Source organism: Balaenoptera musculus, chromosome 11 (genome assembly GCF_009873245.2).
Source record: "Balaenoptera musculus isolate JJ_BM4_2016_0621 chromosome 11, mBalMus1.pri.v3, whole genome shotgun sequence".
Lineage (NCBI taxonomy): Eukaryota > Metazoa > Chordata > Mammalia > Artiodactyla > Balaenopteridae > Balaenoptera > Balaenoptera musculus.
In genome coordinates this window covers 102443629-102469993 of record NC_045795.1, presented here as the reverse complement: position 1 = coordinate 102469993, position 26365 = coordinate 102443629, and the positions used below count along the sequence as shown (strand labels likewise).

General features: G+C 59.5%; 2 protein-coding genes and 2 long non-coding RNA genes across 6 annotated transcripts; 3 read left to right on the top strand and 1 right to left on the bottom strand.

Moving 5' to 3' along the window:
• The first annotated feature begins 2159 nt into the window (after positions 1-2159).
• Positions 2160-8054, top strand: LOC118903032. The gene is made up of 4 exons (XR_005021696.1): positions 2160-2612; positions 3380-3512; positions 4254-4404; positions 7976-8054. It is a non-coding gene; the product is annotated as an uncharacterized LOC118903032 (long non-coding RNA).
• GATA2 (GATA binding protein 2) lies at positions 7748-20287 on the bottom strand. Of its 3 annotated transcripts, none has more exons than XM_036867683.1 (6): positions 19360-20287; positions 14115-14391; positions 13047-13688; positions 11281-11426; positions 9350-9475; positions 7748-8880 (listed from the first exon to the last, which is right to left on the bottom strand). In XM_036867683.1, exons 2-6 carry the CDS (start codon positions 14341-14343, stop codon positions 8581-8583), a joined length of 1443 nt encoding a protein of 480 aa, XP_036723578.1. In that variant the 5' UTR covers positions 14344-14391; positions 19360-20287; the 3' UTR covers positions 7748-8580. The 3 variants fall into 3 exon arrangements, with proteins under 3 accessions (XP_036723578.1, XP_036723577.1, XP_036723579.1); XM_036867682.1 differs by lacking the exon at positions 19360-20287 and adding an exon at positions 15052-15260; XM_036867684.1 differs by lacking the exon at positions 19360-20287 and adding an exon at positions 15052-15260 and having other exon boundaries at positions 11281-11423.
• On the top strand, positions 8929-10889 carry LOC118903033. Its single transcript, XR_005021697.1, has 2 exons — positions 8929-9025; positions 10650-10889. It is a non-coding gene; the product is annotated as an uncharacterized LOC118903033 (long non-coding RNA).
• LOC118904309 (translation initiation factor IF-2-like) lies at positions 16392-25428 on the top strand. The gene is made up of 4 exons (XM_036870206.1): positions 16392-16398; positions 16593-17029; positions 17133-17425; positions 23508-25428. Exons 1-4 carry the CDS (start codon positions 16392-16394, stop codon positions 23674-23676), a joined length of 906 nt encoding a protein of 301 aa, XP_036726101.1. The 3' UTR covers positions 23677-25428.
• The last annotated feature ends 937 nt before the right edge of the window (positions 25429-26365 follow it).

Below are 26365 nucleotides of genomic sequence, written 5' to 3'. Positions count from 1 at the left end.
GACGGCGTTTTCCCAGGGCCCCCTAGGGAGCCCTGCCGTGTGGGCTGGGGGGACAGATGGAGTGGTAGGAGGAGGCCGCTGGGCTGGGTCCACCACGTCCGTCTCCTGGGAGAAGACCCCGCCCCCGCTCCAGCCTGCACGCCGGGGGAGCCACCCCGGGGAGCGGGAGCCCCAGCCCTGCCTGTCCTCAGTGTCCCCAGCTGTATAGGAGGATGATCTGAGGGCACCCTGCCCACTTGGAGGCAGGATGGGAGGAAGTGCTGAAAGCACCTACTGAACAGCCAGGGCCGTCCCCTTGGCCCTCCCATCCCTGGCAGCCTTAGGTGCTGTGGGGAAGGAAGAACAAGGAGGTCCCCAAACACCCTGGGCTTCTAGGAGTGGAGACGGGCGTCGGGGCTCAGTCTGAAGCCCACTGAGCTGAAATGGCATTAGAAGGCGATCTCCTTGTTGGCTGGGCTCTCCAAGGACTGAGGACCCTTTGCCTTCCACATATTATCCTTGTAACAACCCTGCAAAGTGTGGTCGTATTTTACTGGTGAGGAGTCAGGATTCAGAGAGGCTAAGCCACTTGCTCAAGGCTGCACAGCAAGAGAGAGGCAGCTCTGTCTGCCCCACAGCCAGGCCTTGTCCTTCGGTGACATTGGTTAGGAACTGGGGAACCCTGAGGGGCTGAGGGGAGGGAGACTTCAGATAAGGCTTCCTCTCGGATCTTTGGCTGGGGTTTTGAAAGGTGAAGAGAAGTTCTCCCGGCAGATCTGAAGGGGAGAACGTCCCAGGGAGAGAGACCAACCAGGAACAAGGCAGAGAAAAGAAAAAAGGTTTTGTGAATGATTACTTCCTGCATTACAAAAGTGGCACATAACACCTTAAAATATTAGCCCAAGTTTATAAAGTGAAAAGTACCCTCTCACCACCCCGGTCTCTCATACTTCCCGGAAGTAACTGCTGTTATTCATTAGGCATGTGTCTTCCCGGGTTTTTTTCTATATGTACACAAACATTTTTAAAACAGAAAGTCATGCGTTACATGTTGTTCTGCAGCTTGCTTTTTTTTCCCCCAAAGAACCCTGCAGTTTAGCTTTTATTTCTAGTGTTTCTGTGAAGTGCGCCTGAGGAGAGCTTGGAATTTCGATCAGCATTCCCACATACGGCACATGCCAGCGGCTGTTTCTACTATCTGCAGGCCTTTTCCATTTTTCTGAGAGGAGAGGTAAAACGTGGTACCTCCTTGCAAAATGTGCATGTACTTGATTCTTCCTGAGGTTGAGCTCCTGTCCAAATGTTTATCAAGTGTTTATTTACATCTATTAGGAAGGACCTGTCTGTGTATCCTTTGCCTGGTTTTCTCTTTTTCTTGTGTGTGTGTGTGTGTGTGTGTGTGTGTGTGTGTGTGTGTGTGTTTGTGTCTTTTTATTATGTACTGCATTTTTGTATTTTGAGTTTTTGCATGTTCGCATAATTGCAAAATTATCTCCCATTTTGCAATGATTATTTTTAAATATTACTTTTTATCATTAAAGCTATTAAACCTCATTACAGAAAACCTGGAAAATGGGGAGAAGAAGGAGAAATCATCTATCACAGAGCTGTCACCATTTGTTAGCATTTGGTGACCGTTCTTTTCCCAGATGCTGCAATGACTGTTGTCATCGTGTTAGACACTCGTAGCCCGTGACTTGGCTCTAAGAGCGTAACCTTCAGGAGGCATTTTAAAGGCTTTCTAGTGGATGTCCTGTAGTTCCCTCACCTCTCTCCTTTTTTTATTGTGGTAAAATACACGTAACGTAAAATTTACTATTTTAACCATTTTAAAGTGCCCACTTCAGTGGCCTTAAGTACATTCACACTGTTGTACAGCCATCACCACCATCATCTCCAGAACATTTTCATCTTCCCAAACTGAAACTCTATCCCCATCAAACGCTAGCTCCCCATACCCCCTCTCCCTGTCTCTATGAATCTCAGTGCTCTTGGGACCTCAGATAAGTGGGATCATACAGTATTTGTCTTTTTGTCACTGACTCGTTTCACTGAGCATAATGTCCTTAAGGTTCATCCCTGTTGTAGCAGGTGTCAGAATTTCCTTTGTTTTTAAGGCTGAATAATATTCCATCGTACGGATGGACCACATCTTCTTTATCTGTTCTTCTGCTGATGGACACTTGGGTTGCTTCCACCTTTTGGCTACTGTGAACAGTGCTGCTGTGAACAGAGGTGCAAATACCTGCTCAAGTCCCTGCTTTAGGTCTTCTGTGAATGTCCTCTCATCATGCCCTTTTTCTGAGTATTTAGGTTGTGTCCAATCTCTCCGTTCTGTAAATAATCACGTCCTGAACATCTCTGTGTCAGAGCTTCTTGCTAAAGGTATTTGGAAGATTACTCAGCATTCAAGTCTCGGAACTGGGATCGTGATCTCAGAGCTCATTTCAAACGCATGGTCCCAGGCGTTATCCCACCACTCCCTCCCTGCTCCAGAAGCTTTGGCATCTTGTGTGTTCAACAACTTTTCCTTTTTTCTCTTTGGTTCCTAGAAAGGACAAACTTAACCTTGAGGTTTGCAGTGTTCCTTTGCCATTTTATCTGTCAGGGAACCAACCTGGGTGATCCAGCTGGTAAGTTACAGTGGATAGTTTCGAAACTAACTCCTTAAGAAATCTGGAATGTGGAATAGAATACATGTGACATCAGGACTCAAACCCAGTGTCCCTGAGACCCAGACAGGCCTGGGCAAGAGGGGCCAGGTAGAGACAGAGACAGGGCTTCCTGAGGGGAGAGATGTAGAAATGGCCCTGCAGACACACAGTTCCCTCCGGGCCAGATCTTCTCCCTGTTTTTAAGTGAATTTCCTAATTTTTTTTTTTTTTTTTTTTTTTGGCCGCGCTGTGCGGCTTACGGGATCTCAGTTCCCCAACGAGGGATTGAACCTGGGCCATGGCAGTGAAAGCCTGGAATCCTAACCACTGGACCGCCAGGCAAGTCCCTGAATCTCCTAATTTAAAATCATTTGCAATTCATTCATATTTTTGTCAAACATCAGGCTGCTGGTCCTAGATCAGAGCAGGTCTTCTCCCAGGGAGGTGCTGTTCCACTGGGTGTTCCAACGCCACTGGATTGAATAACCCTCCACACTGCATTGATCAGGGCACCTCCTTTATCATCCATTATGTTATAAGTAATAGGGGCTCTTTCGGGCTTACCCGAGCCTGAGCCATTGATCTGCTTATTCTGACAGCACAACCACAAGGTTTGAACAATTGTGATCATAGAATCTTGTTTAATACTGGAAAGCGTTATACACACACACACACACACACACACGCACGCACGCACCTCACTCTATTTTCCCTAATTTTCTGACTTGTTCTGCTGGTCTTGTTAGTTTTTCCAGATAAAGTTTGGAATCATTTCGTCATTTTGCCTAAAAGCAAAACAAACCCAGTGGCCTTCTGATGTACCGGCCGTGCTGTCAGCACAGGACAGTCCTGTGGTTCGTCGTCTTCCCTTCATCCCAGGTGAGGTGGATGCAGGCATTCCTCCCAAACCTGGTTCCCCTGGAGTGGGGTCCGTTCTGTGGCCCCGGGGACTGGAACGCTTTTTCCCTTCCCTGTTCCCAGCAGTGGGTCAGCAGGAGGCAGGAGGGGCTTTGCGGGGGGTGGGGGGCAGAGCTGGTCTGTAGGAATTACAGCGGGGGGTCGGGGTCTTCCTATTGAACATGGGAAGAAGCAGCCCGGGAAGGAGGAAGGGAGGAAGGGCCCTGGGCCGCCAGCCCCACTGGGTGCAAACAGATGGAGCAAAGGCCAACCCAGCCCGGGCACCCTGGCGCCGCCCGCAGAGCCAGAAGGGCACCATTGCCCTGAGAGGCCTGCCTGCCTCCCGCCCGCCCTACCTGGGGGCTCTGAGGCCGCAGAATCGAAACTGTTTCCAGCACAGTGACTCTGGGCCGCGGGACTCATTGCCGCTGGGGTGGGCACAGAAGCTGCAGGAGCCCCGAGGCTGGGTCTGCTGCTCAGCAGTGACTTGCTGGGCCTTGAAGCCGGCCTCCAGGGCCAGTGTGCGTCCCCTGCTCCCGGAGGCTGCCCGTCCGTCCCCCTTGGCAGCATCGCCACCCCCACCGCCTTCCCCAGCTCTTTGTCAGAAACAGCCCTGCCCCGCCCCGGCAAGGGTCTTTGTATGTTTCATCCCCCACCCGAATGCCAAGAACAAATGGGGTCAGTAAACATTCGTGGGATAAATGAGTGGATCTCATTCGACAGGTGTTTGGGAAGCACCTACCGCCAACCCATGAATGACTGTGGAGACGCGAGAGGGACGAGACGATCGCTGCCCTGCTCTTCTGGACCTGAGCACCCTCCGCGATGCCTGGCCTGGGCTCCTGCAATAACACTGGTCCGCAGAAGGAAAGAAGTAAGACTGGGAGTGATAGAGAAATGAGGGGAGGCCGCCGTCAGTGTGGTCGTTCTGGGCTCTGGATTCTGGCTGGAGGTCCTGAGCCACGTTCTAGACTCGGGTCCACGTCCTCAGTGCTCAGTTCTGGGTTCTGAGCTCCAAGCTCTAGGCTGTGGCTTTGGGGGTCCACATCCAAAGCCCAGGTTCTGGGCTGTCTGTTCTGACATCTAGATTCCGAGGTCCAGTTTCAGGGCCCCAGGCTCAGAGTGCTTTGCCCTAAGTTCTGGATTTGGGGGTAAGGCTCAGTGCTCTGTGTTTGGGCTCTGGCTCCTGAGTTCTGGGGTGCAGACCCTCTGGGTCTGTAAGTTCTGGACTCCAGGTTCTGGCCCGGGCTCTGGATTCAGGCCCGGCGGGTAGGCCCGTTTGCCAGAGGCCACACCGGGTCGCCACGGTGCTCACTGCCTAGGATGTAAGCTGCCCAAGCGCAGAGACTCTTGCTTGTTTCGTGTGCCGTGTGGTCCCCACACCCAGAGCAGTGCCTGGCGTCTCAGTGTTCATCGGGCACGCACGTGTGTGCACTTGGATGCACGATGTGATAGACGCTCTCACGAGCCAGGGCACAGGCGAGCAGCACCACCCCTGCCCTCGCTGTGGCCACGGCTGCCAGGAGGGGAGGCCAGAACGCCATGAGCTGGGGAAGGGCTGGAAGGGGAGCTGCTGAGGAGGCCTGAGAGGGCCCAGGGCCCCTGCACTTTGAGATGGGCGGGCAGTGCCCACCCAGCTACACACCTGAGCTAGTTCCTGCTTGCTCTGTTTCCCTTCTCCACAGAAAGGACATGGGCAGGGTAGCAGTGGCACAGCAGGGGCAGAGGCGTCCTGAGGCAGAGTCCCAGGGGCGCTCCCCCATCTCTGGCCTTCACAGGACCATCGCCTCCCCAGCCCCGAGTGACCCCCTGCCGGCACACAGTCTGGGATGAGGAGGATGAAAGGGGAGCCTCCTGGACAGGGGACTTGAGGGCTGCTTGGAGCAAGAGGTTGACCATCAAATACCATCAGGACCCGGGGAGCAGAAATGATGATGATTAGGGTCAGGGACGGTGGCACGAGTCATGGGGAGACGGTGTCATTCAAACGTGGCACAGAGATCTTGGTGATCAGAGTGATCTTTGGTTGGTGATATCATTAATCATACACCAGGAACATGGGGGGAGTGAGGATGTGACGGGAGCATTGGTGTCATGTATTCGATAATCAAGGGTAGAGGAGATATTGGTGGTCAGAGTCAGTGATGAGCCACCCAGAGATCTTGGTGGTGTGTGATCTTCTGGGGATCAAAGGCATTGATGATTAGAGAATCAAGTGATCAGAGACACAGGTGACTGGTGATACCGATGACCAGGGAGGTTGGCGATCGGGGTATAAGGGACATCGGTCATCAGGGACTTGGAAGATGAGAAGACCCAGCGACCACCGAAGTAGGACACGACGATGAGCGCTGAGCAGTCAGGGTTATTAGTAACCAGTGTCGTGGTGACCATGTTGGTAGTCAGAAAACCTGATGGTAAGAGGATTCCAAGATCAGGGGCATTGGCCATCATGTACATTGTTGGTTAGAGATGTTGGTGATTGGAGAAAAGTGACCAAGGACGTTGCTAAGAAGACATTAGTGATGAGAACTTGTGTGCTTGGAGATGCTGATCCCATATGAGTGATCAGATCTGTCATTGATTAGAAAAATATTGATCAGTGACACTGGTGGTCGTACTTCTTGAGGACCTAGGACATTAGTGACAGGGTGCAGTGGTGACCAGCGCGCTGGTAATCAGGAACATGGGTGATGAGAGGTACCGACGATCACAGACACGGTGGTTATCAGATGTCAGCACTGAGACACATTGGATGGAAATATTGGTGAATAGGTATGGAACGTCGGTGGTAAGAGACATTCATGGTCAGACATATTATTGGTGAGCAAGGTCGGTCACTGGAGACACTGGTGGTCACATGCTGTGGATGTCAGTGATCAGAGGGCATTGGTGAAATACTGGTGGTCACGTGTTGGTGATCAGTTGTTAGTAATCAGATGTCTGTGGTCACAGGCTCTGGTGATGAGACATGTCATTGATCAGTCTCAGTCATGATGACTGTCTCCAATAACTGATATCACTGATCAAAGAGGACAGCAATCAGTGACATCAGTGATCAAAGACACTGGTGACCAGGTTCGTCAATGAACATGAATACTGGTGACCAGGTGGCTCAGACACAAGAGCTGACTGACACCTGGAAGGAAGAGGATGGCATTGGGAGGGGGCATCAGTCCTTGCTGGGTTCTGTGTGTGAGCCCTTAGGAAAAGGGTCAGAACGTGGGCTAAAGGCTGCAGAACCCATAGCCTTCCTGAGCCTCCCCGGTATCCACCCAGCCAGGACCCCCGCTAGGTGGTAATGAGAGAGTTCAGACGGGAGCAATTCAGGGGAGGACGGTCAGGATCTCAGACCCCAGCCAGACAGGGCCCCTCTCCTTTTCCAGGGGCCCTTCCATCCAAATCACAGGCTGTAGGACTGATTGTGTCTTAATGATCTCGGCACCTGGGACTCAGGAGCCCCAGGAGCCCACAAGACAGGCCAGAGGCATTCACAAAAAGTATTTTATTACTCTTAACAGTTTTCACTTTGAAGGAATAGGAAGATAGCATACAATTTTTACAGACAATATATAAATGTTGTACATAATCAACAATAACTTAGTTCACTAATCCAAAATAAAACAAGCCAAATAAAACATAAGACCAGAAAATACTGCCGATTCTTTTTCTTATGCGGATACTAGTACAAAATAAGTTACTTCTGGCTGTGGTGCCCCCCATATTGCACTTGGACTGTATCAGCACAACCCTCTTCCTGGGCCGGGCCCTTGCTGGGCGCTGCACCCTGCCACTGCCGCGTACAGACTCTAAGCTCGGACACAGTTATGTACAGCTGTACCTTGGGAAGGGTCCAGACAGCCACAGCAAAGCAGAGCAGAACCCTGGCATCTCCCAGGACCCAGCAGGTCGTGGCCTCTCCCTCGGTCCTGGCTCTGACCCACCCCCAGCTCCTGCCTTCGCCACCTGCCAGGTCAGCCCCCTGGAAGCCAAGAGCAGCCAAGGCCCCACCCCTGGCCCCTGGCTCCCCGTTCTAGGCCCGTGGGATCTGAGAACTTTTCCAAAAATAATTGTGAAGCTACAGCCTTGGTTTGTAGGTTTTATTCCTTTCCATAGCAAGGGCTTTTGTGGCAACGTACAATTGACTGGACCCAAAAAGAGTTTAAAAATAAAACAACTAACTCATCGGCGAGTTAAGCTTATGTAGTTTTTTTCTGTTTTTTTTTTTTTTTTTTAACATTTTCTTCTTTTGTCTAGGAGTTGGAGAGGAGGGGTTTAGGGGTTAGCAGGAGGACGTATGTACAGGGGTCCGCCGGGCGGAGGAGGCGGCTGTAGCTCAGACCCGTCTAGGGCGCACGGGTCACCCCAGCCTCAGCCTCAGAGCCAGGGGAGCCATCGGAGAGACGCTTCCCCTCTCAAGAAAACGTTTCCTTCCTGTGACCCAGCCCCGGCCTGGGAATCTGCGCGGGACCGCCCGTGATTGTCTCTGCCCTCGGCGCCCGGCCGCGGCCCCTCTGGATTGGCTCAGCCCAGCCTGGGTTCAGCGCTTTCAGAGAGGGAGCCAGTGGAGAGGGTGCGGGCCGAGGTCCCCGAAGACCTGCCCCCGGAGCCGGGCACGGGGAACGGTCAAGTGGCACTTGGCGCCGAGGAAGCCCCGCGAACTTGGGGCAGCTCAGACCGCCCAAGTCTCCCAGTCCTGGTGAGAAACGAGCAAAATAAATTACTTTTGCCTACTCCCTTTTCCTTCTACGACGCGGTTTCCTTCGTGTGTCCCTTGCCCCCAGTCTTCATAAAGTCGTCCTTTCCGCTCGCCAAACAGTTATCCGTGGCGGAGGCCCCACCTGGGAGGCCGAGACAGCCTCCCAGCCCAGGGAAGATCTTCACAGTGACGGCCGACGGGCCCACAGGTGAGGCAGCGTGGGGCTCCGGCTGGGCTGGCAGGGCAGCATCAGTCTCCGGGGAGGGACGGGCAGCTGAGGGTCTGGTCCCCGCCCCCCGTCCCGGGAGCGCCTTCCTCGGCATCTGTCTGTCGGTCCGTGGGGGGCGGTCCCTAGCCCATGGCGGTCACCATGCTGGATGGGTGGGGGTGGCCGAAGGACAGGCTGGAGGAGGGGTGGATGGGCGTTGGGGTGGGCAAGATGTGTCCCGAGTGGCTGAAGGGCGGGAGGTGGCCCACAGGCGCCATGTGTCCGGCCAGGGCAGCCGCGCTGAAGGGGGACGCCTTCTCCTGCATGCACTTGGACAGCTCCTCAAAGCACTCGGTCCCCTTCTTGTTCTTCTTGGACTTGTTGGACATCTTCCGGTTCCGAGTCTGGATGCCTTCCTTCTTCATGGTCAGCGGCCTGTTCACCTGGGGGCAACCACGGAGCTTTCGGCGGGTGGAGCTCCCTTCCGAGAGCGAGAACCCCACCCCCAGCTCGCATGGGGGGCCCCACTTCCAAAGGCCCACTGCCCACCACGGTCTTCTCGCCAGCGCCGCTGCCATCTTGAGAAAGGTGCTTTTCACCGCGTGGGGCTGCCCGGCAGCCTGCAGGGCGTTTGGCCTACGAAATGCCAGCGCCGCCCCGCCCCCCCCCCCCAATCGAGCCACACCGCTGAACCCCACCCCAAAGCCGAGATACCGCTTTCCTCGACCCACCGGCCCCTGCCCCTCCCATCCTCCCAGCCAGCTTGCCCCCCTTGTGGGAAGCCCTTCTGGCGCTCAGGGCAGCTTCCCAAGCCAAGCCACGCTGGAGATTGCCGCCGAGGCCTCTCCTGGCAGCACAAAGCGCAGCGGTCCCCCGGGAGGGGGGGGGGCGGGCCAGGCAGGGCGGACTCACATTGTGCAGCTTGTAGTAGAGGCCACAGGCGTTGCAGACAGGGTCCCCGTTGGCGTTTCGGCGCCATAAGGTGGTGGTTGTCGTCTGACAATTTGCACAACAGGTGCCCGCTCTCCTGGCGGCCGACTGGGAGGGGAGGGGAGGGGAGAGGTGGCGTCAGCAGGCTGGGCTCCCACGCCCCCCCACCTCCTCCCAGACCCTCACGCCACCCCGGCCCCCACCAGCTTAGCCCAGGAGCAGCAAATCTCACAGGGGAATCAAGGCATCTCAGAGCCATGGAATTCTAGAATCTGAGCCCTAAACCATCACAGAACTTTAGAATAAAGGACTCTCTGAAGCCTGATCTCAGAATCAAAGGGGTTGCAAGAGCTGGAAGGAAAAAGTAGCCACCTCCCCCAATCACCAAACAATCTAACGCTACAGATGGGGAAACTGAGGCTCTGAGAAGGGGTCTTTGGTTTAGAAGGCTGGCTGGTCCCCCTGGAGCACCTGGGTCTGGAGCTGCACTCCCACAAAACCCATAATCCTGGGCGTGTCTGAACCCCTGAGGCCAGAGGAGGGGGCCCTGCAGCTGCCCAGGGCAGGGATGTGAAATGCTCAGGGAGTGGAGCTGCAGTGTCCAATGCAGTAGCCACTAGCCCTGTGGCCATTCTAATTGAACTACAATTTAATTCAGTTCCTTCAATTGCACCAGCCACATTTCAAAGGATCACTAGTCCCAACATGAGCTAGAGGCAACCATAGTGGACGGGGCAGACCTACAAAGTGTCCATCTTCACAGCTTTATTGGACAATACCAGTCTATCTGTCCAGCACCCCATACCCCAATCCTGAGTTCTAACTGCCCCCTAGCCCCTCAGGAAATGCAGGGCAGAGGTGACCTGGAAACGTCTGCTTTCTGGAGAAGGGAGCTGAAGGCTCCCAAGAGAAGAGGCAAGAGAGTCTTTACCCCAGAAAGCAGAAAGCCCTCTCCAGACCCACAAAAGAGCACTTCCCAGGGAACCGCGGGCAGCAGGGGTGGGGGTGGGAGGCGGGAGTGGCCCCAGGCCCCAGCCTGGTCCAGAGGGGCCGGCCTGCAGCCACAGGGGTGGGGAGGGGTGAGGGTGAGTAAGCAGCCTGAAGCTGGAATTCTGACTCAGGGACCAAGCCCGCATCCTCCCCCCCGGGCCCTCACCCCGCCCTCGCTCCAGGGAAAAAAAAAAAGGGGGCCCCCGAAGCAGCAAGCGATTTAAGCCTCATAAATCACTTCGCCCTGAAAAAATATATTTATTATTCTTAGCATTTTACGCATTATTTGCAGAGTGGAGGGTATTAGAAGTTTCAAAACAGCCCAGCGAGAGGCAGGACTGAGCCGAGGAGAGACTGAAAACTGGCGGAGTCCGGAAACAGATACGCGAAGTTTCCTTATCTTTGGGCTGCAGATGTCCGGATAGGAAACTCCGGCAGGAGATCCGAAAGGGCATTTTTTTTAAATCACTCAAATGAAAATACACAGTATAGGTGACTCCATGGAAAAATAATAAAGGGCAGGTTTTTTTTGGTGGTTGGTGTGTGTGTTTTATTTAAATAAGCGTGAGGAGACTGTGTGGGGAAGCCAGGCAGAGCAGCCTGGGCTACAAGGAAAATTACTTCACGGCCCTATTTTTAAAAGGAGTTTAACAGAGGCCAGGGGACCGGACTTGGGCCCCTGGATGCTCAACTTCGGGGGATCCCTGAAGGTACCAGGTGGGCTGCAGAGGGGAAATCTGGCCTGAAAAAAATCTAGCCTAAAAGCAGGGCAACCCCAACTGACACCCAAGTGATTTTAATGATAAGAGTTCAAGCGACAGAGCACCTGTATTTGAAGGTTTGTTTTTCTTGTAACTAACTGTCAGCTCCCGCCCAGGTCGACGCCCCCCTGCAGCCCCCCAGCCCAGGCTGCCCGCTCCTACCAATCTCCGCTTGGGCTTGATCAGCGGCCGGTTCTGCCCGTTCATCTTGTGGTAGAGGCCGCAGGCGTTGCACAGGTAGTGCCCGGTGCCGTCCCGCCGCCAGAGAGGGGTAGCCGTGGCCCCGCAGTTGACACACTCCCGGCCTTCTGAAAGGGGACGGGGGGAGACACCAGCCCGTTCAACCGACAGAGTCACCGGAGGGGGCCGGCGGGCCAGCCAGGCTGCTGCAGGGTGTGACTTTTAGTTCCAGCCTGGCGGGAAGAGGGACCCCGGAGGTGGGATTCGGAGAGGAGCTTAAGGCAGGGGAATGGGGTGGGAGGGAGGAGTGCGGCCAGGGCCCCAGGGATCCTCAGCACAGGGAGAGGGTATTTACAGCAAACTTTGCCTGCCGACGGCAGCAAGGCGGAGCTCAAGCTGGCTTGGCTGGGAGGACTCGGCCCCCTTTGGAGTCCCTCTCCTCTTCTGTCCCTGTCCTTTCTCCCCAGCGGCGTCCCTGCTCCCTGTCCTGTGTCCTCAGCCCCGTCTTTCTGTTCTCCGTCCCTCCATCCACGGTCACTTCCTTCTCAATCCCCCACCTCCCTGCCTTCCGCCGAGGCCCTGGACCGGGGTGGAAGTTGCTGTTCTTTAAAATGAAATAAATAATAAGCCCTTTCGTTTTTTGAGGCTGAGTAGGCTAAGTGACCTTGGTCTGTTGCTGGTGGTGGTGGTATTTTGTTTTGTTGTTGTTAAGAGGCCATCTGGAATTCAGATAGAATGTAAAACAAATTTGGGAGAAAGGACTAATTAAAGGCAAGCGAGCTTGTCTGAGCAAAACAGGGCCCCAAGGTGGGACCGGAGTGGGCGCTGGCGGCGGCAGGCTGGAGCCACACAGCTGCCTTAGCATGATGTTACCCCGGACATTTCTCCCCATTTCGTTTAAACTAAGCTGTCAGTCCATACGGGCAAGAAAAGGCGGTTTCTGGACTCGGCAGCAGAAGTTTTAAAAATCTTCCTCTTCCCCGTCCTAAAGGGATTGGAAGGAGGTGTGGACAGCAGGGGCCCCACGCCAGCCACAGCCGCATTCCTGCACAAACCCAGCCCGGTCCCAGCCAGTTCCCGCAGCAAAGGGGCAGAGGCACCTCCAGCTCCTTCCCCTCACTCCAGCCCTCAGGGAGGGAGAGTGAAGGACGTGCCAGGGGGCAGGGAGCGGGATCAGGTCCTGGGAATTTTGCCTGGGGCGGGGTGGGGGGCGGTGGAATCTCCCAAGAAGATTGGGAGCCATCGAAATCCCAAGACCAGACTGATGAAGTCAGAGATCCAGATTCCTTAAGGGTCCGGAGCCTCTGGGAAGCGCTGAGTCCACCCATAGCACGCGCACACGTACGCACACGTATACACCGCCTCACTGCTCTCACCTGCATATTGCATTCTCTCACATGCTAAGTCATGAGGCTGCTCGAATTTTCACTTAAGACTCAGGGAGGGGAAGGGGGGATTCCCGTTCTGTGTTCTGGTCGGGCAGTGGCCAACCTTGGAGGGGAGGGTGAGGAGTGGGGAAGGGCAATAAACTTTGGGGCCACCAGGAACACTTAAGAAAAGGGCAGAAGTTTTAGGGTCCCTTGTCCCCCGTTCTGGGGTCTCAAAGATCTGCTGGGGGCCATTAGAGGGGGACGTCACCCATCCCGGATATAGGACACCGACACTGCCCCATCTCCCACATCACGGCCCCCTCCCCCGCAAAGCACAAACCGTCCCCACTTCCACTAGCTCCCTGGCCCTGCCTTTACCTGAGCACGAGCGTGCCTTGCTCCGCTGCTTAGGGGTGAAGCTGGAGGCTGGGCCACCCAGGAAGCCTCCAGGGTGGAAGAGCCCGCTGCTGTAGTCGTGGGCGGTGGCCGGCACATAGGAGGGGTAGGTCGGGATTGGGTGGTGCGTGGCAGGCTGGGTACCCATGGCAGCCAGGCCTGGGCGCAGGGGACTGCCACTTTCCATCTTCATGCTCTCCGTCAGTGACACCTGGTATTTGACGCCGTCCTTGTCCTCGCCCCGGGCCGCACCCCCCCCTGCGGAGGAGGAGGCTGGGGAGGCAGCCCCAGTGGTGCTGGGGTCGGGAGACACTTCTTTGGGTGGCGTGGGTGGGAAGCCGAAGAGGTGGGAGCCCGAGTGGGCTGCAGTCGGGGGGAGGGAGGCCACAGAGCTGCCAGCGCCTCCCCCGCTCCCACCCCCTGCCCCTGGGTACACAGAGAGGGGGCCTCCGGGGCCTCCGGCAGCCGCGGGGTGCAGCGGCGTCTTGGAGAAGGGGCTCACGGTCCAGGGGTTGTGGTGATGTGCTGCAGCCGCGGAGAGGGCTGCTTTGCCCCCGTCCAGCCAGGGCAGCCCCGGGCTGTGCAACAAGTGTGGGCGGCACATCTGGCCTCCGGTCAGCCGGGCTGCAGGGGGAGGGAGAGGGGTCAGGGTGCACGAGGCTGCGCCGAACCGGGACACGGACACACAGGGCCACAACGCCCCACAACCAAGTGACCCCTCCCCAAAGAAAACCAGAACTGTAACACCCCAACCGGCAATAGTCAGGAATGTCCGTCCGGAGCGGAAGGACAAGTGGCGGACAAGTGGCACACAAGGACCCCCGGACAAGCCTGGAGGAAACCCTCACGGGCCAGCTGGAGACGGGCAGAAGCCCTACGGGGCCCAGACCCTCCCCAAGAGGCCGCTGCCCGCTCCTTTCCCGGCCCGATTTCTCAGCTGCTCCGATTCCTGCGGATCCCACATCCGGGAAGCAGGCAGCCGGGCCTCGTCCCCTCCCGCGCCGGGCGCTCGGCGTCTGGGCTCCCAGTCACCCACGGGCCCCGGCTCACCATGCGCGGGGCTGTAGGAGACGCGCGCCCGCGCGTGGGCCGGGTTGGCGTAGTACGGGTTGCCCTGCGAGTCGAGGTGGTTGAAGAAGACGTCCACCTCGTCGGGAGGCAGCAGCTGCGCGGGCTCCATGTAGCTGTGCGCCAGGCCCGGGTGGTGCGGGTCTGGGTGCTGAGCGTTCAGCACGGCGGGGTGCGCCATCCAGCGCGGCTGTTCCGGAGCCGCCTCCATGGCCGGCGGCGGAGGCCCGGGACCTGGGCGGAGGCGGTGGCGGCGTCCCTGCACGACGGAAGGGGGTGTGAGGGGCGCCCCCACGGCCCGACACCCCCAAAGCCCCGCCACACGGCGTCCCGCGCGCCGCTGCGCCCCAGCCGAGTTCAGCCGCGGACCGGTCCCGGCTGGGAGGAAAGCCCAAAGCTCAAAACGAAAGGAGGGTGGGGGAGCCGGCTCAGCCACGCACGCTCCCACGGTGACCCGGGTCCCGGAGCCACGCACTTGTGCGCACGGGGTCACACGCGGGGCCAAGCACCGACACCAGCGGCCCCAACAAACGCGCAGAGTCGCACTTCAGCCAGACGCTCACCGCCCCCCCACCCTCGCACCAGCCCTGTACACAAACACATAAACACGGGCTGGAAGTTGAAGACAGGCGCCCGAGCACCCACGGGGGCACACGAAGCTAGCGACACGCACAGAACTACACTTGGCGCTGACACGGACTGACCTCGCCTCCCCAAACACACACGCTGCCCCACGAGCCCAGAGCCAGCCCACCCCCACCCCCCGCGCGCACTCCCCGGCGACACGAGCAGGACCTCTCACCGAGGCACACCAAAGCAGTCACCCGCAGCCTGGCCCGCGGGGCCCAGGCCCCCGCAGTGACCTCTCAGAGCCCGGCGCGCCCCAGGCCCCCGGCCCGCTCTCGAAGCCCAAACTTACACACGCAGCGCCGCGGGAGGGGGCGCGGCCTCGGAGCGGGCAGCACGGGCGGGAGCCCGGGGGGCGGCGAGCTCAGGGACGGCGCGTCGAGCGGATGGCGGGGCTCACGGGGTGGGAGCGGGGGTCAGCGCGCGCCTCGGCCTCCGGCCCGCCCGGCTCCGGCCCCTCGGCATCCTCCGGCCGCCCTGGCGCCAGCTCGCGACTCCTGCACAGACATGAAGCGGGGGCCGCGCACGCCTAAGAAGCCCGCGCCAGCCAATCAGCGCCGCGCGCCGCCCAGCCTCCGCCCCCCATTGGCTGCGCCCGCAACTCCCGGTCCCCTGGACTCCCGGACGGACCCGCGGGCCTGCCCCCCTGCGCCTGCCCGCCTCCTCCCCGCGCCCTCCCGGCGGCCCCTGCTGCCGACGTTCCCCCCAGGACCCGCACCCCGCGGGCCGACTGTGCGCCCCCTCTTGCGGACACTCTTGGTTCCCCTAACCTCCGGGCCCTCCTCCCAGTAACTAACCTCCAACTGGGCCCCCTCCCCGGGAGCCTGGGCCGCGCACCCTCTGGGTGTTTGGGTGTCCTCTCCCCGGGACCCCAGCCCTTCCACTCTCTCGGATCCCACCTCCTTTACCACTGAACGTGGCCATGGGAGTCCAACTACCTACCGAGACCGTTCCCTCCCCCAACTGGGGCTCTGGCTAAGCGGGGGGTAGGCGGTGGGGTGGGAGGACTGCTGCGGGACAGCAGGATCGGTGAGGGGCAGGAACTACAGGGCCCCCGTGGGCACCTGGGCCTCGGACAAGAGGCCTCTTAGGACGGCCGGACCTGGTGGAGGTGGCCTGGCTGGCAGCTCCGGAGAGGGGGAGGGGGCGTCCCCTTCCCGGGCGTGGCCTTCGCAGACCAACGGGCCGAACTGCCTGGGGCGAGGCCGTGCAGACCCGGACTGGCGCCGGCGCCGGCTCGAAGGAGACGCCTCCGGGCAGGAGGAGGCATTTTTTTCCTCGCGAAGGGAGGGGGGGTCCCTAAGGCGGCCCCTGGGGAGAGGGAGATGGTGGTCTGAGAACTCCGTCCCCTAAGTCACCTGGAACTGCTCTCCACAAGCCTACAATCCAGAGGTCCGGCTCTGTGGGTGAAGTGGGCCGGGTGCACAAATCTCTTTGCTCTCTCCCATTGTATAGACAGACGGAAGAGACCGAGGCTGAAGGGAGCCTACGGCCCAGGATGGGGGTCGGGAACAAAAAAAAAATGGGGGGTGGTGGTGAAGGGACAGGTGCGGGGGTAATAGGGAGTAATCGACATCCTCCAGCCCCCTCCCCTCGCTGGTCCACGGCTCTCGGGGGTAGAAGCCCAGAGGGATGCTAGGTGGGTCCGCAGCAGGGGGGAGGGCCGGGGTCCTGGCCACCCCCAGGAGGGTGGGGGGAGGGGCGGCGGGATTGACAGTCGGTAATTGGGTAACTGGAGGCGGCTTCTCCGGCCGGGCAGCCCCGCCACCGCGACGCCGGGCCCCTGACGTCACCCGATTCGCCAGGAAATGAACTTTTTAATAATCTGAGGAGGGAGGAAAGCCCTCGGTCCCCTCGGCTCGGGGGGCACCAGGCCAGGCCCGGCTCCGCCGGCGCGCCCCCGTCACCCTCTCCCAGGCCAGCTCTGGGCAGCGCCAAGGGGGCGCGGGCTCGGGCTGGGGGCCTCCTCCTGCCTCTGCGTCCGGCTGTCCGTTCGTCTGTCCGAGGCCCTGGCGCAGGTAAAGGCGCGGGGACAGGGGTGCAGAGCCCCATCCCGCTGGGAACCCGCGCGTCTCCGGCCCTTGGGGCCCGTCTGCCCTGGCCGCCCGCGCGCCTCCCGCTCCGCTCCACTCCAAGGCGCGCGGGGCCCGGGCTTCTCGAAACTCCGGTCTGCGGGAGAGGAGGCCGGCGCCCGCCGAGTAAGGCGCGCCGGGGCCGGGAACGGGAGCTCGAGGCCGCGGGCGCCGGGCCTTGGCAGCCGGACCGGGCAGGTGAGCGGCCTCCGTGCCTCCCTGTTCGCGCGCCCCGAAACGCGTGCGGTCTGGCCCAGACCCGCTGTCTCTCCGTACGTCTGTTTCTCCTCCCCGCCTTTAGCTTACGATTCATCAACGCGTAAAACGCGATCGCCGCGAAGCCTCCAGCCTGTTTCGTCGCCTCGGAGCCCAGCAGGAGCTTCTCAAAGACAACACGGCCCCGGGGACAATCCCCCGTGTCTGGCAAGGCTGCCCCACAGGAGCTCAAACCCCAGGACCGAGCGCGGGAGGCCCCCGACCCTCAGGCCGGCCGCGAGGCGGTGAACGCCGGAGCCGAGCGGAAGCTTGCCGCGGGGCCGCGATCGGAGCCTCGGCTCGCAGGGAGGTGGTCGTTCCGAGCCCTCAGGAAAGCAGGTAATCGCCTTTTTCCCCCCAAAGGCGCGGTTCAAATTATCTCCGGTTCTGGGTGGGTCTGCAGTTTCATCACCGCGAGCTCGGCTTCAAGCTCCTCCGGGGCAGCCTGAAGCCCCTCCGGGGCAGCGTCCTGCCCACTGCCGGGATGGAGGTGACCCGCCCGGGTGGGCCCCTGCCCGAACGGCAGCCCTGCGCTGCCCGCCGGCCTGGCGCAGCACGGAGCGCGGGCGGGGATTTAATTACCCCGATCGGCGGCTCAGAAAATCGCCGCGAAGAGGAGCTTAGCAGGGCAGTTAAGCAATGCTCGAGCAGGGGCCTCGGGAGATCCGCACCAGCCTCCCTTCCCGCAATCCGGGCCTAGAGAAAAAAAGGGAAAGGGGAACCCTGCCAGGGTCTCTCGAGGCCGTGGGGTTGCCTCCCTGCAAAAGGCAGGCAGGCAGGCAGCCGTCTTGGCTGAGGCCTCCACATTGGTTGGAGCTCCTGCGTTGGACGCGGGACTGCTGCGTTCTCCAGCAGGAACGAACCCGCCTGGGAGAGAAAAGCGGGGCACCAGGCCCCAGGGCCCCTAGCTGGCCAATAATGGGGGGGGGTCCCACTGGTGAGTGTGTCTGCCAGACAGACTGACGGACATAACCAGGCGCCATGCCCACCGGGCAGCGAGACCATCTCATCACTTCGGATGGAACAAACCTCCAGGGAGGGTCAGGTCAGCTCCCAGGATGGGCTGGGGTGGGCATCCTCGGGGCTTCGGAGGGCGGATTTATTTCAGTTTACGGCCTCGGACTTTGGGGTCTACAGAACACGTTTAGAGGGACACGTTCCTTTTTTCCTTCCTTTTTTTTTTTTCTTTTTGTTCACTCCCAAGTATTGTTGCAAATGCGGGCCGCTGCCCTTTGGTCGCACTAAAGCTGTCACTTTCCTTACATGGGAACAAGATTTTATAAAGGACTGGGGAAGGGCAGCGGCAAAACTAAATTTTCTAACGACCTTTTCCGAATGACTGGAGATTCCCTAGCAGAACGCGGCTCAGAGCTGCCCGGGGTGCTTTCTCGGGAGCTGGGGGTGCAGAGATCCGAAGCCCCGTTCTAGAGAACCTCAAGGCCTCGGCCCGGCACTCAGCTGCCCAGGTCTTCCCCATCCTGTGCGACCCTCCCCTCCCTGCCCTTTGTTTAAATTTGGCTCACCTGAGTCGGCCCCTCTGGGACCATAAGTTTGCCCTCTCTCTGTAACCTAATTCTCACCTTTTCCTATGGGCATCTAATTGGCCAGCAGTGGAGGGGGTGTTTAAAGAAATCCGTTTGCTTAGGGGCTGCCTTCCTTAGGGATATTTAATTTGCAACACAGCGGCCTCACTGGCAATGTGCCTTGAGGGGTACTGAGGAGGAAGTGGGGGCCGCTCTAGCCAGAGGGGTTCAGAAGTCCCCTCTAAGGCAAGGCCTCAGATCTTCTCGGGCCTCAGCCATCCTCCAGAGGGGCTCCCCAGTGAGGCGACCAGGGATCCAACAGCCCCTCCCGCTCTTTCAGGTTCACTTCCAGCCCCCAAAATCTGAAGTCTCCCTCTCCTCCCGCCTCCATGCTAATTCTCCCACCCCAACCATTTTCTGGGCCTTTTTGAATTGTAAAGACCAGGGTCCAACGTCCTACTCGTGTCCGCACCCTGGGTGGAGGCTCCTCGGAGACCCTGTATCTCCTTACGAGGTTCTAACCGCCACCTCCAAGCCCGACAGCAAGGGGCCCTGCTGAGACCTGCAGACAATCGAGCCGCGTTTCTCCCTCCTCCATGAACTGCCACGGTGTGCTCGGAGGCCTGGCAGCCCCGCAGCCCGGCAGCAGGACAACTGGTAAATCCGTTTCGTTAGACGCAATTTGTTTGCAATTTGTCAACCCGGCTGGGAAACGCTCCCCAGACGCCTGGGCAGCCGCACTGGCCCTACCTGCTTCTCGAATCCTGCCTGCTCATGAAGGAATCCCAGCGCGAGGTGCCTGCGTAGACCCAGAGCTCACTGCCAGATGTTCCCGACCCCGGGAGACGTGGCTTTTTCCAAAACAACGAATTTCCTTCCGTGTTTTCCGGGAAAGGAGCGGCCGCCACATCCGGGGGCCCTGAACGCCAGAGCTTTCCCCTCGCGGCCGAGGCAACCTGGAGTTCAAGCCTGGCCTCCGCCGAAGGATTCTAATTGCCCTGGGTCCAGACAGACCAGACCGCCGCCGTCTACGCCTCCCGCCTCCCGGAGGCAGATCCCGAGACCGCGGCGGCCCCATTCTTATTGAAATCCCACTAAAAGGATTCCGACTCCGGCTCGGGGCAGGGGGGAGACTTCCAGACCCCGTGCTCTCCCCCACCCGCACCCCAGCCACACAGGATAAAGGGCCGCGGGGCGCGGCGCCCGGGGGCGCACGCAGGAGCGCGCCGGGTTAAGCCGCGCAAAGCCGGCGCACGGGACCAGCCGGCAGGTGCAGCCGGCGAACGGCGGCCCGGCTCGGGCGCATCGCCGCCGCAGCCCGGAGGTGGGGGGCGGCCCAGACAAAGGGCCCAGCACTGGGGCTGGGCGGGGCGGGGCTTTGCGTCTCTCGGAATAACCGGGCCTCGAGGCCTATGGCTCCGTCCGAGAAATGGGAAGGCAGCAGGCCCCAGGCGGGCCTGCTGTCCACAACTCTCCAAACGCTCCCTCAGGTTTAGGCCCCTATGACCTGGGGTTCCAGGCGCTGGTATAGCCAGGGCGAGCCCCGAAGGCCACATGTCAGGGGCCACTGGGCCAGGCGGACCGCGCGATTAGGGTGCCAGCTGGGCCGAGCCTGGGGGCTGGAAGGGCCCTGGCCAGGCAGAGAAGGGGCGACTTACCGAGCGAGATGCGGCGGGCGGCGCCCCCGGGCGGACGGGGCCGGGGCGGAGCGGGGCGCACAGCGCGGTGCGTAGCGAGCGGGGCCCAAAGGATCCCGCGCGGGCTGACGGCGTTACCAGGGGGCCCCGGGCGGCGCGGCGAGCGGCCGCATGGTGCGCGTCGGGCCGCTTTTGTTCGCCGGGTGGATGACGGGGGCCGGCTGGGGTGGGGGCGACGGCAGCCGGGAGACAGACTTGAGCGGCGGCGTGCCCCGGCGGCGCTGGCCCCGCCGCCTTCCTCTCGCTCCTGCTGCCTCTCCCTCCCTCGGCCGCAGCGCCTCTGCTTTTATTTCGACAGCACTTTGAGGGGGGGTGGCGGTAGCGCCGCAGGGGGGCAGGAGGGTGCCCGGGGTTCTGCGCCCCGTCTCCCTGGTCCAGCCGCCGGGCGGCGGGCCGAGGGGCGGTAGGCACTCAGGGCGCACACACCCTACTCGCCGCTACTCCAGACCACTCCCGCCCTCGCAGGGGCGCACACACAGGCGCACCCCTGCTCTCCGGGATGCGCGCTCGGAAAGGCCGGCCGTCTCTCTTCCGAGACTCTCTCCCCGGGGACCTTCAGAGCCGTGGGCACAGGCGCTCACACACGCACGCACACGGACGCCTGCTCCTCCTCCTCTAACCCGCCTTCAGGAGTGCTCACACGGCCACACACATATCCGTGCACACGCGTTAGCACACACAGCTGTGGCCGCGTGGACATCCTCAGGCAGGAGGTCTGGGCCACACAGACATGAGCACATGCACACACTCAAATGTAGCTTGACACACACACACACACCTGGCACACACACAACTGCCTCACTTCCAGGCTGACTTGGCTAAGTGTAGACAAAGCCCCTCTCCCTGCCCCACCTGTACCCCACCCTAACTCCCCAACTCCAGAGCACACCAGAGCATTTTAGAAGTGGAGTTTGAGGCATCTCCCTGGCCCATCCCAAAGCAACCCTCGAGTGGGAGGAGGGAGGAAGGGAGTAGAGGGCTTGTCCTTGGAAGGCTGGGTGGAGGAGTTGGGGTATGGAAGTCTTCACCCCAAGAAACTCCTAGGTTTAGGAGCTAGGAAGTCTAGTTCTTGAACTTCCAAAGTTCCTACCAGGAGATTCAACGCGGCAGCTGAAGTCCCATCCCAGCTGCCCAGGGAGAGTGAAAGTGCTGTGGGGACCTTTGGCCCAAAGAGAAAGTGCTTTGCCTTGGAAAGACTGGGAAGTCCCTGCCCAGGTGCGCCCAGAGAGGAGGTGTGTCCAGCCTGCCATCTCTGTGGGCATCTGCTGTGTGTGGGTTTTTCTTTGAAGCTGGCGGTGACTGTGCATGTGCTCTGGGCTGCGTGCCCGTATGTGTGTGTGTGTGTGTTTGTGTTTGTGTGTGTACATTTGTGAGCACATGGGAAGGGAAGCCTGCAAAACCGAGTCTATTAGTATGTCCATTCCTTCGTGTGGGTCTCAGACAGTTCATGTATTGAGGGTCTCTATACTGTGGGTCCTGGAGAGTTTGTGTATTGTGTGTGGGCGTTTCAGAATGTGACCCCGAAAGTGTATTTGGGGGGGAGTATCTGTGGAACTGGATGTGTGTCCCTGTGGCTGTGTATCTGTGAGATCACTGTGTCCATGGACCTTGTGATGGGAAGTGGGTATTTCCAAGTGTTTGTCTATAAATTGGTGTGTGTCTCTGGGTATCCTGTGTCTATGAATTGGGGTCTGTGTCTGTCTTTAACAGCATAGGCATGGGTGTGTAAAATTTTGTGTTAGAACTGATGGTGGGAGGGTGGAGAGTGTATTCAAATGTGTCTGCATATCTGTGTATAGCTCCACATGGAACTGATGTGTGTTGGGTGGGGTGTTTGTGTATGTGGGGTGTGGGCATCTGTGTCTATGAGTACATCTTTGAACAATGTATGTTTCTCTACCCAGTGTTACTCTGTGTCTGTGGCCTGTGGAGGAGTGTGACGCTGTATGTGTGTCTTCCCAGATTGCCTGCCGTCCACACTTTCCCTAACCAGCAGGGCAGGCGGCCAGAGGAGCTCCGGGGTGCCGTTTGTGAGGGCACTTTCTGTCTGTCTGTGGGAGGGGGAGATGAGCTGATAAGGCTTATCTGCCTACACCAGCTCCGTGCTGAATAACTGCTCTAATGAGGTGGCCTCTCTGGGACCACCCACTCCCCAAACCCCAGCCTCTTTGGGGGCAGGGGGGAGGGGGAGCCAGTCCTGGGGCACAGGAGCACACCCCCATGAACCCAGCAGGGGCTGTGTCTACAGGGCCTTTCCTAGTTCTGCCCTGTTTCCTTGGAGGGGGGTTCCAGGTCTCACACTCCCCACCCCAGTTGCCATCTCCCTGCTGGGCTGGGCCAGTGAGAGCTGGCTGGAGCCTCCCAGCCTCTGGTCAGTGGTCAGGAACACGGCTTGAGAGGGCAGGAGACATGGGGCCCTCTGGGGTGGATGGAGAGACATGGAGAGTCTGTGATGGAAAGACTCAGATAGGTAAGGGGGACGAAACGGGGAGACCCAAGGACAGATTTTTAAAAGTAACAGTGATAGAGGGACTGGTGGGGGGGTGGAGGGGTGGGTTGGGGACACTGAGGGACGGAGAGAAACAACTAAAAAGTGGCAGAAAGGCTCAGAGAGATGGGAAGAAAAGCAGTGGAAGTGTTAACCAGAGAGAGGCACGGACAGAGAGACAAGAGAGAGATAGCAGAGAGGATACAGACAGGAGAGAGCGTGAAAGGACAAAAATAGAGATGAGAAGAGAGAAGAGAACCCAGAGAGGCTCGGAGACCTTGGTGGGTGGAGGGAGGGAGGAGAAGGGGCCTCAGAGAGAAGGAGGGGAAAGTGGGGACACGAAAGATGGGCTGGGCGGGGTGGACAGACTGAGACAGAGGGACAGCCAGGGGCCCCGCGCCGCCGAGAGCCCACAAGAGCACTCAGGGCAGCGGGCGGGCCGGGAGGGCGTGAGCGCAGAGCCCGCAGGCCGGGCGGGGCACCAAGGCAGCAGCGGGCGCAGCAGCGGGCAGGGGGGTCCGCGCGGGGCTGCGCCACTGTCCGGGGTAATTTTTCATCTCGGCCGGCTAATCTTTGTTCCCGGCGAAGATAATGAATAGCCAATCGTTATCTGCCCGGCTCCCGGAGGCTGCCCGAGAATGGGGTTGTACAGGGCTGGGAATTGTTTCCAAAGTGCCGCGGAATAAATGGTGTTCCTTATCTCTGCCTTCCAGATTATCGGAGCCCTTTCAGAGCGCGCACAACAAATGCGCCCGCCATCGAATGCATCATTTACCACCGCAGATCCGCGCGTTGATGGGCAGGCAGATAGCCGTCTGCGGGGGGCACTCGGGCGCCTGGTGCCGTGCCGCCTGCCTGCCTGCCAGCGGCACCCGAGTGTGAGCCCCCGGTGTGCCCGGCGTGTTTGGATGGGCAGGCGGGTGTGCCAGTGAGTGGGCACTGAACAAGCAAGGGCGTTAGTGTGCACGCGGGCGCTTCGAATGAGTGGAGCGCTCACGCTGTTTGGGGATGGCCCAGGTGAGGCTGCTTGAGGAACGGGTGTTGCACGTGACCGTGTGGGCATTCATGTCCCTCAGGGTGAGTAGACACGTGTGTGAAAGAGCAGCTGTGCAAGCGCGTGGGCACAGGTGTGCGTGGGGGGCGGCACTGTGAGTGCCTTCATGAGTCTGCCCTCCGCAGGGCCGTCTAGGGGTGCACACAGGAGGTGGTGTCGCCTGCCACCAGGGCGGGGGTGTATGCGTACCTTCAGGCACGGGTGTGTTACAGGGGCTTGGGGCCACGCATCCTCTCAGGCATGTGCATCCTCACACGCCTGTGACTACCAGGAGTGCGCACCCAGCGTGCGGCTTGGGGTGTGCACAGATCTGCGTGAGGGTGGTTGTGTCCTTGTGTATCTGTCGTGTATGCTCCGGGGCGCTGCTAGCGGGGCAAGGGGGCAGGGGCCTGTCCCTGTGCCTGCTTGTGGCTGGGGGCGGGACACACGAGCTGGCCCCCGCCAGAGGGACAGAATGGTGCGTGCGGGTGTGATAGACTCCACAGTGGAAGGAGTGGTTTGTGCCGTGTAACATGAGTGCTTGTCACCCAAACGGGGTGTGTGGGTGTGTGAGGTAGAGGGGTCTTCCGAAGAGTTTGGCAACACCCAGGGGTCCCAACCCGCCTCAGTGGGACGCCCTGCCAGGGGCCCCAGAGCCTCGTCGCTCTGCACCTGGGGTAAGAGAGACCGGAGCCCAGCCGCCAGAGGTCCCCGCACCGTGAGTGACACGCGCCGCCGACAAAGGCTGTATTTTTCCGGGCTCGCGCCCCGCCCGTGTGTGTGCGCGCGCGCGCGCATGCGTGTGCGCGCGCTCGAGCGCGTGCGATGGTCCCCATGGCGACGCAGATAGCGCCGCAGCCATTTTCCCTATCTCCCCGGAGTCTATTATAAGGCGGGATTAGCTCATCTCCAGGCAGGTCAAACCCAAAGTCACACAACCTGCGGCTCGGGCCGCGCCCCCGCCCCCCGCTGTCCCTCCCCCGCGCGGGTTGGTCTCGGCCCTGCGACCCCGGAGCGGCGGCCGGTGCGCAGGCGCAGAGCGCCACCTGGCGGCCGCGGGTGTCCGACCGGGGTCTGGAGAGACTGCCGCCGGGGTGCGAGTCGCCAGGCAGGAGAGGTGGGCCGGGGTCCCTTCCTCCAGAAGCTGGGCTCTGCAGAGCGGGGGCTTTGTTCTGCCACTGCTGTGCTCCCAGGGCCAGGCTGGCCCTCAGTAGATGCCCCATAACCGTTTGTTGAAAGGATGGATGGACCAGCAGGAAATTATAGACGTGCCAACTGTCAACGTCACACAGCTTAGTTGGCAGCAAGAAATCATTTATTAGAAGTACCCTCTGAACTTAAAGTAAAAGCCAAACTCCTTTGGAACCTACATAACAGGCCTTGCTGACCCGTCAGACCCGGTCCCTTTCTCTTGCCTCCTTCCTGTTCTTTGGGGCCAGAACTTTCCCAGCCCAGGACCTCTACCCAGATGTCACCCCCCCCCCACACCGCCCCCGAGAGCAGAGTTGCCCTCCTCTGCCTCACTTTTCTCGGTCTATTCTATATATTTCTTTTATAGTGAGTACTTAGCACAATGTAAAAGCGTCTTGTCTTTGCTTGCTCCCTAGGGGGAGGGGGTCTGTCTTGTTCCTCACAACAGCCCAGCGGCTGGAATCCTTTGGGGACAAGGGAATGAGGGCAGATGGGCCGGACCCGGCACCTTCTCTTCACCGTTATACCATCCCACCACCCACGCCCTGGCCCCGGGGTGCCTGGCCCCACTGACCTGCCGCAGCCTGCAAGTCTCGGGTGGGGGGCTTGAGGAGAGAGCACCGCGGAGACCGCCAGCATGTGCGCGCACTGTGCCTGTGAGGGCGGGGACAGTCAGCCCCGTCCTCAGGGTGCCCGGCCTCTCTCCCCAGGCCTAGGCCCCCGAGACTTCACTCATATAATACAAGGTAATTATACCAGCGTTGTCAAGAGGCGATGATGATTAATTGCTGCGCGTGGGCTCGGACAGCGCGGTGTCTAGAGCCAAGAGAAGGCCACAGCCCGAATGGGCTTCCAGGTGGAGCTCGACCTGCCCATCTCCCTCTGCCGGGGCTAATCGGGCACCAGGCCAGGCCCACCCCGCCAGAGGGCTCTGAGAATTAGCTCCCTGCTCCTCAGGAATGCCCCCATTCCCTCCTGGAAGTAAGTAGCTCAGGATCTAGGGCCAGGACTTCCCCAGCACACACTACCTCTCCTGGCTGGGTGGCCTTAGGCAAGTCGCTTTCCTACTCTGAGCCTCAGGTCGGCCCCCGGGGTTGTTACGAGAATTACTCATGAGCATGTATTTAAAAAGAGTTTTGTAGCCCAGCCTTTGAAAATTGGCAGCCCAAGTCTCAGGGGCTCATGCAACAACTAATTGTTAACAATATTTTGAAGTGGGAGATTTCACATAAAGAGACTCATTTCCAGCTTCTCTTGAAAAACTGGCTACCCTGGGCCCACATTCTGCAGTGATGCCATGATGGAGTTGGTATCGCCTGCCCTGGTGGCCCCAGGGTCCCCATCCAC

Bases quoted from the DNA above. Each gene is read 5' to 3' on its own strand.
- GATA2 (XM_036867683.1), bottom strand. From the start codon at position 14,343: ATGGAGGCGGCTCCGGAACAGCCGCGCTGGATGGCGCACCCCGCCGTG. The intron at 9,476-11,280 runs GTAGGAGCGGGC...CTCCCCTCCCAG, and splicing joins TCAAGCCCAAGCGGAGATTG to TCGGCCGCCAGGAGAGCGGG. The intron at 8,881-9,349 runs GTGAGTCCGCCC...GGTTGCCCCCAG, and splicing joins TCTACTACAAGCTGCACAAT to GTGAACAGGCCGCTGACCAT.
- LOC118904309 (XM_036870206.1), top strand. The intron at 17,030-17,132 runs GTGAGCGGCCTC...CCCCGCCTTTAG, and splicing joins TTGGCAGCCGGACCGGGCAG to CTTACGATTCATCAACGCGT. The intron at 17,426-23,507 runs GTAATCGCCTTT...TCTGCCTTCCAG, and splicing joins CCGAGCCCTCAGGAAAGCAG to ATTATCGGAGCCCTTTCAGA.